Raw genomic sequence first — 10,721 nt, forward strand, 5'->3', positions numbered from 1 at the left:
CCCCCCATTGCTTTCCTCCACCCAGTTCCTGCCCTGCCCCAGGTATTAGTTTTCCACAGCTGCTGTAACAAATTACCTCAAATTTAGTGGCTTAAAACAATGTAAATGTATTGTCTTACAGTTCTGTAAGTTAGAAGTCCGGCATGAACTTTGCTGAGATAAAATGAAGGTGTTGAGAGGGCTCTAGAGGAGAATCCGTTTCTTTACCTTTACCAATTTCTCTTGGCCACCCGCATTCCTTGGTTCATGGTCCCCTCTTTCCATCTTTAAGGCCAGCTGTGGGGGATCAAGTGCTTCTTACATTGAATAACTCAAACCCCTTCTGCTTTCCTTTTCTACTTCTAAGGACTCTTGTTATTGCATTGGGCCCAGTTGGATAATACGGAATAATCTTAATTTTAGGCCAGCTGATTGATTAGTAACCTTAATTCTACCTATAATCTCAATTTCCCCTTTTAGTCTTAAATTTTTTTCAATTACAGTTGACATACAATATTATGTTAGTTTGAGGTATACACCATAGTGATTAGACATTTACATAACTTATGAAGTGATTACTTTGATATGTCTAGCGCCCATCTGACATCATACAATGTTTAATACTATTGACTACATTCTCTATGCTATACTTTACATCCCATGACTGTTTTTATATCTGGCAACTAGTATATGTTAATCCCTTCAACTTTTTCACCCATCCCTCCCCCCAGTCCCTCTCTCCATTTTCTCAGTCATCTGTACCTTGCTGTGGAAACTAACATACTCACAGGTGTGGGGATTAGGGCTCCGACATCTCGGAGGGGCCACTAGTCTGCCTACTGAAAGCATGAATTAGTGATTTTTGTTCGCTGGAGATAGTGTGGGAGAAGAAGGCACATGGGTATAGTAGAGAGCACTGCTCAGGGAGTCCACAATTTGCACTCCGCTCTCAGCTGTCTCACTTATTAGCCGGCAGTTCATCAGACCACTGAGCCTTGTTTTCACAGCTCTATAAGCGGGGGTGGGGTGGGGCAGTGGGATGTGATGTTTCTTCAGGTGGTGTTTCTAACATCTCCATCTACACTAATAAAAGAGAAACATGGTAATTGGCGTACGACCGCTACCCTTCCCATTGGCTAATCAGCATATCCTTATGCAAATTAACTGTCAGCCAAGATGGCGGCCGGCAGCCAGGCAGCTGGAAGCGAACATGAGGCTCGCTTGCTCCAGTGACTGCAGACTCCAACGTTCCCCACCTGACTTGCCGGCCTCTGAGCTGCAACTCTAAGAAACTTTGTAACAAATATAGAAGCTAAACAAAACCCCAGAAACCAGCTTTCAGCCAGCCGGGATCTCAGAGCTGGAGTTATACATTGTTTCAATTATAGAACGCAATCAGCAGCGGAAGCCTCAGAGCTAGAGCCAGAGCTAAAGCTGGCCCAGAATAAAATAAAGAGAAAAAAAAAGGAGCGGTTGGGAGCTTCAGTCAACAACCGCCAGCCTGAAAGCAGCCCTCAGCCCCTCACCCAGACTGGCCAGGCACCCCAGTGGGGACCCCCACCCTGAAGGGTGTGTGACCAGCTGCAAACAGCCATCATCCCCTCATCCAGGCTGGCCAGGCACCCCAGTGGGGACCCCCACCCTGAAGGGGGTGTGACCAGCTGCAAACAGCCATCATCCCCTCATCCAGGCTGGCCAGGCACCCCAGTGGGGACCCCCACCCTGAAGGGGGTGTGACCAGCTGCAAACAGCCATCATCCCCTCATCCAGGCTGGCCAGGCACCCCAGTGGGGACCCCCACCCTGAAGGGGGTGTGACCAGCTGCAAACAGCCATCATCCCCTCATCCAGGCTGGCCAGGCACCCCAGTGGGGACCCCCACCCTGAAGGGGGTGTGACCAGCTGCAAACAGCCATCATCCCCTCATCCAGGCTGGCCAGGCACCCCAGTGGGGACCCCCACCCTGAAGGGGGTGTGACCAGCTGCAAACAGCCATCATCCCCTCATCCAGGCTGGCCAGGCACCCCAGTGGGGACCCCCACCCTGAAGGGGGTGTGACCAGCTGCAAACAGCCATCATCCCCTCATCCAGGCTGGCCAGGCACCCCAGTGGGGACCCCCACCCTGAAGGGGGTGTGACCAGCTGCAAACAGCCATCATCCCCTCATCCAGGCTGGCCAGGCACCCCAGTGGGGACCCCCACCCTGAAGGGGGTGTGACCAGCTGCAAACAGCCATCATCCCCTCATCCAGGCTGGCCAGGCACCCCAGTGGGGACCCCCACCCTGAAGGGGGTGTGACCAGCTGCAAACAGCCATCATCCCCTCATCCAGGCTGGCCAGGCACCCCAGTGGGGACCCCCACCCTGAAGGGGGTGTGACCAGCTGCAAACAGCCATCATCCCCTCATCCAGGCTGGCCAGGCACCCCAGTGGGGACCCCCACCCTGAAGGGGGTGTGACCAGCTGCAAACAGCCATCATCCCCTCATCCAGGCTGGCCAGGCACCCCAGTGGGGACCCCCACCCTGAAGGGGGTGTGACCAGCTGCAAACAGCCATCATCCCCTCATCCAGGCTGGCCAGGCACCCCAGTGGGGACCCCCACCCTGAAGGGGGTGTGACCAGCTGCAAACAGCCATCATCCCCTCATCCAGGCTGGCCAGGCACCCCAGTGGGGACCCCCACCCTGAAGGGGGTGTGACCAGCTGCAAACAGCCATCATCCCCTCATCCAGGCTGGCCAGGCACCCCAGTGGGGACCCCCACCCTGAAGGGGGTGTGACCAGCTGCAAACAGCCATCATCCCCTCATCCAGGCTGGCCAGGCACCCCAGTGGGGACCCCCACCCTGAAGGGGGTGTGACCAGCTGCAAACAGCCATCATCCCCTCATCCAGGCTGGCCAGGCACTAGGATATCCCCTGAGGGCTCCTGGACTGTGAGGGGGGCAGGCTGGGCTGAGGGACCCCCACCCTTCAGTGCATGAATTTCATGCACCGGGCCTCTAGTATGAAATAAAACGTTTAGTATCAGCCCTAGCTGGTTTGTCTCAATGGATAGAGCATCAGCCTGCAAACTGAAGGGTCCGGGGTTTGATTCCGGTCAAGGGCACATGCCCAGGTTGTGGGCTCGATCCCCAGTAGGGGGTGTGCAGAAGGCAGCTAATCAATGATTCCCTCTCATCATTGATGTTTCTATCTCTTTCTCCCTCTCCCTTCCTCTCCAAAAACAATAAAAATATATTTTAAAAAATCACTGGGGCAGCAGTCAGCCTTCAGATTTACAATCCTTATGACATAAAACCTCATTTACACCATTGTGGGTACCTCTGGCGTTCTGATTCAGGAGACTTTAGACTTCTCATCAGCTGTCTGAGTTTGAGGATGCCAGATTTTGGGTGATCCCAGGAAGCGTTACTACATGGAATTTCCTTGTCTGGGGACAGGCACGTGTCCTTATGAGGCCCTGGAAATGAGTCTTATATTCTGTTGTTTGCACCATTCTCTCCCCTCCTCCTTTTATTGCCTCTTAGTTCTTTTCTTTTCTAATTGGGTTTGCCTTTTCTCCACTTTCAAGTATTTTTGGAGCACCTACCATGTGCTGGGCATGTACTGATGCTGAGATGTGAATTAAGAAGAGAGACCCAACCATTACCCTCATTGGACTGAGTCTAGACTGGGATTTCCAAACATTCTTGATTATGCACCTGTTAGTAAAAAATAAATAAAAAATGGAGGAGGCACTGTTTACTAATATGTAAAACATACACAAAGTTGGAAATTAAATAGACTGTTCTCATAGTGCCTGGGCAGTGTTCTCAGCCCTGCTTTGAGACCCTACCATGCTAGAGTTGACACAGAATAGAGAAAACAGGAAGGACTGTAAAGGTGTAGAATTGTTAAAAGACAAAGAACTGTGTGGCTAAAAACAGTCTTGCAACTTGATATCATTGTTACTTTTGCTCCTTGATGATTTGTTTGGTGTCTGTGTTTCAATGCCATTTTGTTTGTTTTTTAATTTTTATTTAAGTTTTGAAACAAGAAAAACAACAGTTCACCCACGGGCTTTGGCTTTTCATTGCGGTCTGGCCTTGCTGCTAAAGCTGGTAGTCTATCCTGAGGATCACACTTGGAGCCTTTCCCAAGGTCTAAGACCAACAGTCATGCATTGCTTAGATGCATTTTATTTAGATCCTACCACCCCTCTCTCCCCATCAGACCTCCTAGCCTGCCACCCAGGCTGAGTAGTAATCTCTATGATGAACCCACAGCTTTTTGGAAATAACTTATTTCTGTTCCCCCCTCAGGAGGGATTTGTTCGTGTTGATCGAGATTATGTCCTGAAATCTGCAGAGCTGGCAAAAGCTGGAGGGTGCAAACATTTCAACCTGCTGTCCTCTAAAGGAGCTGACAAGTCGAGCAATTTTTTATATCTGCAAGTTAAGGTTTGTGCGTGTTTCTCTCTTATATATACTTTGGAGAACCCTAGATAATTGGCAGTGCTAAATAACAGAGAATGCTAAATATTACAAAAATGCCCTAATTGCATTAGATTACACATTTTTATAGCTACAGGGACCATTGTTTGCAGGGATATATTTAGTAAACAGAGTGATTGGAAAGATAATTCCCCCCTGTTGAGGACCCGGTAATCCTGAAATGAGATATAGCAGCTCTGATCTTGAATTATCAGCATGGAATCTTAACATTAGAAGAGGCTTTGAGGCAGTGATTCTTAAACTTTTCCAAAGTAGATGATATTTTATTGGTATGGCTTTTGTCCTCAAGGAATTTGTAATATGCTTGTTTTGGAGGATCCTTAAGTTTGGTAATTCGCTAGAAGGTCTCACAGGACTCAGAATATAGTCATACTCCCAGCTATGACTTATTACAATGAAAGGCTATAAAGCAAAGTCAGTAAAGGGAAGTGACTTTGGAGTGAAGTCTGGAGCAAACTAGGTACAAGCTTCCAAGAGTTCTCTCCCAGTGGAGTTGCATGTGCTTAATTTCTCCAGCCGTGAGTATTGTCTACCAGAAAAACTCACCTGGACTCAGGAGTCCAGGGTTTTCATGGGGGTCAGTCCCGTAGGCACCCTCAGCTTAGAAACAATTACAGACTTCCAGAAGGAAAGCAAGTGTTCTGCACAAACCACATTGTTTGTACAAATAGTGTAAGCACAGTAAACTACCCATATCAATTTCAGCGGTTCTCAACCTGTGGGTCGTGACCCTTTTGGCGGTCGAACGACCCTTTCACAGGGGTCGCCTAAGACCATCCTGCATATCAGATATTTACATTACGATTCATAACAGTAGCAACATTACAGTTATGAAGTAGCAACGAAAATAATTTTATGGTTGGGTCACAACATGAGGAACTGTATTTAAAGGACCAGAAGGTTGAGAACCACTGAATTAGGTTATGATGGGACCATTCCTGAAATCCAAGTTCCCAAGCCAAAGGCCAACCTTGCAAGCAAGCTTTTCTGAGATAGCAGTCTCAGCCTGCTGGGTTAACTCTTAAGCACCCTGCTAACAGAGACAAAGCACATCTTTGTAAAAAGCTAAGTGAGAAACGTGTCCACACAAAAACTTGTATCTGAATGTTCATAGAAGCGTTATTCCTAAGAGCCAGAAGCAACCCAAATACCCATCATCTGATGACTGGATGGATAAAATGTGGTATATACATACAAAATGTATTATTCAACTACGAAAGGGAATGATACATGCTACAACATGGGTGAAACCTGAAAACATTATGCTAAATGAGGGAGGGCAGTCACAAAAGGACACAACATGTATGATTCCATTTATATGAAATGTCCAGAATAGGCAAATCTATAAAGACAAAGATTAGTGGTTGGCTAAGGCTCAGAGGGAAGGGTGGGACTGAGTGCTATTTGGTACTGGGTTTCTTTTTGGGGTAATAAAATATTCTAAGATAGCAGGTGAAGGGGGCAAAACACTGTGAATATACTAGAAAACAGTTAGTTAGTTAGTTAGTTAGTTAGTCCTCATCTGAGGATATTTTTCCATTGATTTTTTGAGAGAGTGGAAGTGGGTGGGGGAGAGACAGAGAGAGACCCATTGATTGGTTGCCTCCAGCATGCACCCCGACCAGGGCCGGGGATCAAGCCTGCAACCAAGATACATGCCCTTGACCAGAATTGAACCCAGGACCCTTCAGTCCACGGGCTGACTCTATATGGACCTAGCCAAACCATCTATGGCAAAGAAAACATATATATTTTTAAAAAGCTACCTAAGATTGCCCTGGTTGGTGTGGCTCAGGTAGTTGAGCATCATCCTACGCACTGAAAGGTTGCCAGTTCAATTCCCAGTCAGGGCACATGCCTAGGTTTCGGGTTCAATCCCTGGTTGGGGTGCGTGTGGGAGGCAACCAATTGTTGTTTCTCACATCAGTGTTTCTCTCGCTCTCCCTCTCTCTCTAAAATCAATAAAAAACATTTTTTTAAAAAAATTAGAAAATATTTAAGCATAAGACCACCAAAGATGAAACATTTAAAAAAAAAAAAAGGCTGCCTAAGATTATAGGATGTGACAGGCTAAGTGCCGAATGAATGGTATGAACAGGCCAAGAAGGGGAGGAGAGCATGCTGCTTAATTCATCCGTCCTTTAGATGTACCTGTTACTGAGCTCCTCTGGCATTTTTGTTCATGGAGATGCCTGGCATGAAAATCCATGGTTTGTTTAACAACTTTTATTTAAAGCATTATCTAGATCAGTGGTTCTCAACCATTCTAATGCCGCGACCCTTTAATACAGTTCCTCATGTTGTGGTGACCCCCAACCATAAAATTATTTCCGTTGCTACTTCATAACTGTAATGTTGCTACTGTTATGAATCGTAATGTAAATATCTGATATGCAGGATGTATCTAGGCGACCCCTGTGAAAGGGTCTTTCGACCCCCAAAGGGGTCTCGACCCACAGGTTCAGAACCGCTGATCTAGATGTAATCTCACTGTCTCTAACCTCACCTTTCTTGGTGGGGTTTGTTAGGAAATGAATAATATAGAGGGGTCTGTGGATCTGCTGACCCACTGGAATTACCTGGAAACCAAAAAAGGTTAATGTCTGCAAGCCTGTAACATTAATTCTGGACTAATGGGAGGTTATACTTTATGGTCGAACTCCTAACATGTCACGTATTCTCTCTGGATCTGTTAGTATCAGTCAAATGAGAAGCTAGGTGACTATGCAGACGTTCACTCATTCAGTGCATTTTCTTTTTTAAAAACTACTGCATGTCAAGATTAAATGATCTCTTCCTTAACTCCCCAGACTCTCTGGAAAGTTAAGGATACATCTGGATAAGGGTATTTACAAGTATAGTGGACCCTTGAACAAGATGGGACTTAGGGGTGCTAACCTCACATGAGGAAAAATCCATGTATAACTACAGTTGGCCCCTCACATATGTGGATTTCCTTGAAGCCTTGGAGTGAGTTTGAACTGTGTGAGTCTATTGAGAAAAACCGCCCACGCAGTTTAAACCCATGTTGTTTAAGGGTCAGTTTACTGAGACCCACAGAAGCAGATTATCTTCAAAACCCAGTTATTCTCTCTCAAGCATTATAGTAAGTTGGTTTTGATTAAATACTAAAACTGTGGTTTGTTTTTTGTGGTGCGTTTTTTTAAACAGGGAGAAGTGGAAGATAGGGTGGAAGAATTAAAATTTGATCGTTACTCCATATTTAGGCCTGGGTGAGTATTCACGCTACCTAAGAACACACCACTGCTGGCTATTCCCTGGAAGGGGGTTTTCACTTGAAGAGGCTGACAACTAAGATACCTAAGACATGAAAGAAGTTGTCTAGGGTGGGTTATTCTCTGAAGAGCCCACCTTTTGGCTTTGAAGGAAGGGGTGGGACAGTTGGTGGTGCCAGGTTCAGAATAGTGTGGAATTTCCTGAGTGGCTTTTGCTGCCTTCTTTTAAAAAATCCTTTCTAAGTTAAACCTTTTACCCACTGTGTTAGTCTGTTCAGGCTGCCATAACAGAATAACACCATAGACTGGGTGGCTTAAACAATAGAAATTCATTTTCTTGCAATTCCGAAGACTAGAAGTCCAAGATCGAGGTGCCATCAGGGTTAGTTTCTGGTGAGGCCTCTCTTCCTGGCTTGTAGATAGGCTCCTGTGTGTCCTCGCATGATCTTTCCTCTGTGTGGGCATGGAGAGAGAAAGGGAGAGAGAGAGAGTGAGGGAGAGAGAGAGAGAGAGAGAGAGAGAGAGAGAGAGATCTGATATCTCTTCCCCTTCTGTGAGGACACCAGTCCTATCAGATTAGGATCCCACCTTAATTACCTTCCTAAAGGCACTGTCTTCATGTGCAGTCACACTGGGGGTTGGGGCTTCAACATGAATTTAGGGGAGACAGAGCTTAGTCCATCACACTCTCTGGTCTGAATGCAGTTTACCATCCTTCCCTCTGCTTTTTTGTTTTCTCTTTAGAGTTCTGTTATGTGACAGGCAAGAATCTCGCCCAGGTGAATGGTTGATTAGGAAATTTTTTGGCTCCTTACCAGAATCTTGGGCCAGTGGGCATTCTGTACCAGTGGTGACTGTGGTTAGAGCGATGCTGAACAACGCAGTGACACCAAGTGACAAGAAGAAGGAACTGCTGGACAACAAGGCCATCCATGACCTGGGGAAAGCCGATGGCTCTCTTAAGCCATGATCACACCTGAGAAATGCTTTTTTGGTCAAACTCAGCACCCATCACCTAATCGCTAATTTAAAGGTCTAAAAAAAAGCATGCTGTAACTGGGTTTCACTATTTTCAGCCATCCGGGTCCAATTAAAAAATGATTGTGCTCTGCCACAGCAGCTGGGAGCCTGGTTGTTGACCCTTGAACAACATGAGTTTGAACTGAGCTGTTCCATTTATATGGGGATTTTTTTCAATAAATACTGCAAATGTATTTTCTATTCCTTATGCTTTATTAATATTTTCTTTAGCTTATTTTTTTTTTGGTGGGGAAATCAAGTTCTAGCTCATTTTATTGCAAGAATACAGTATATAATACATATAACATATAAAATATGTATTTTTGTGCTGTTTATGTTGTTGGGAAGACCTCTGGTCAACGGTACGCTATTAGTACAGTTGGCCCTCTACATCTGCAGATTCCCAACCTCAGATAGAAAATATTGTTTCCAATCCACAGTTGCTTGAATCTGTGGGTGTCAAACCTGTGGCTATGAAGGGCAGAGTGTAAAGTTTGGGGGGTCAAAAGTTATATGTGGATTTTCAACTGCACCGGGGTAGCACCCCTAACCCACATGTGGTTCAAGGGTCAACTGTACAGCACCCAGGGAGCTTTTCAAACATGGGGCTTCACAGGCTCTGTCTCTGCCTCAGACCTTCTGAATTCAATATTTTGGGGGGATGGGCACAGGAATCTGTTGTTTTGTGTGAGTTTCCCCTGGTGAATCTGATGCCGCTGGTGCAGAGGCCAGCTCTGAAGTGCTTGTCTGCAGAGTGACGGCAGCAGTGCAGACCTTATGTAGCATGCAGATGAGTTCTGTTCTAAAATTGTTGACATTCGGGTCTCCAAGATACTCAGTGCTGACTGCATATAATTGTGTCAGTGAACATTGTGCCTTACTACTTCTTTAGAATATATAATAAAATTTATTATACAACTGAGCTTTTTATAATTCCTAATTAAATAGAGGAATAAAAATAAATGGACAAATCCTGGGTGCCTCTTAGATTGTTAGGAAATGCCCAAGTATCAGTGGTAATATGCAGTATTTTGGCCAATGGGATGATATAATAGCAGCTAATATTTATCAAGTGCTTGCTAAGTGTCAGCCTTTACATATGCTATCTGTCTGTCCTTGAACCCTCCAAACAATCCTTGCAATGGTTATAGGTGGTACTTGCTGTTAGTGAACAAAGGTTCACTGCCCACAGCACACAAAAGCCAAACTATGGCACAGGCTTTTCTTTAAGAAAAGGAAGGAGCTTTATTTGCAAGTCAGAGACAGGAGGCAAGGCTCAAATCTGTCTCATCCCGGACTCTGGGTGGGTTTTAAGGAGTAGCAGTTAAGGGTTCACGAGTGTTGCTGGTGAGTGGTGTTTCACTAGTATTATTCATAAATGGTGTATTCCAGGTCTAAACTTTGGTTCCGGGTCTTGTTAGAAACAGGATAGGACCAGGCTCTGTGGTTACACTGTCATCCTCATATCCTAAATGGAGGAAACTGAGGCTGTCATTAAGTGCCTTGCCCAAGGGGCCAAAGCCAAAGACCTGAAGCTAGGAAATGGCAGAGCCAGCATCCTAACCCAAGTCAGCCTGATCCCAGGATGTGTATTTTAACCACTCTGTAAGAGCATCCACTATTTGTATAATTCCAGAAAGCTGCAGTGAATTTTTGCTAGATCAGTATGTGCTGTGTGTGAATTAAATAAAAATATTTGGGTTTCTCCCTATAATGATTAACCACAAAATGTTCACATAGCAGTGAAAGTACTTCTCAAAGTGCTGCAACTTAAAAACTACGGAAAAGGAAGGGGAAAGGCAGAAGGGTCAACGTGAAGAGGAGCACACAGTGATAATTTCAATCCTGGAATAAAGGGTGGTGGTGAAACTTGTCTTAACGTTTGTGCCGGGGGAAGCAAAGTTATTTGAGTGGTTCAGTCAATTTTTACAGGGTCTACAGGATGCCAAGTTCATTTCAAGTTTCTGTGGGCACTGGAAGATAAAGGCCAGTGGA

The 10,721-nt window shown here is 45.7% G+C and overlaps 1 protein-coding gene across 3 annotated transcripts in view; it reads left to right on the top strand.

Moving 5' to 3' along the window:
- HTATIP2 (HIV-1 Tat interactive protein 2, 30kDa) overlaps positions 1-9,648 on the top strand; it is an 18,260-nt gene extending 8,612 nt beyond the window's left edge. For all 3 annotated transcript variants that reach the window (XM_005869400.2, XM_014542234.1, XM_005869401.2), the window contains 3 exons: positions 4,279-4,416; positions 7,642-7,703; positions 8,451-9,648. In XM_005869400.2, the coding sequence (XP_005869462.1) occupies positions 4,279-4,416; positions 7,642-7,703; positions 8,451-8,676 (426 nt within the window). In that variant the 3' untranslated portion in view covers positions 8,677-9,648. The remainder of the gene's footprint in view (positions 1-4,278; positions 4,417-7,641; positions 7,704-8,450) is intronic.
- Positions 9,649-10,721: the final 1,073 nt, after the last annotated feature.

This window comes from Myotis brandtii, unplaced genomic scaffold (genome assembly GCF_000412655.1).
Source record: "Myotis brandtii unplaced genomic scaffold, ASM41265v1 scaffold293, whole genome shotgun sequence".
NCBI classification, from domain to species: Eukaryota; Metazoa; Chordata; class Mammalia; order Chiroptera; family Vespertilionidae; genus Myotis; species Myotis brandtii.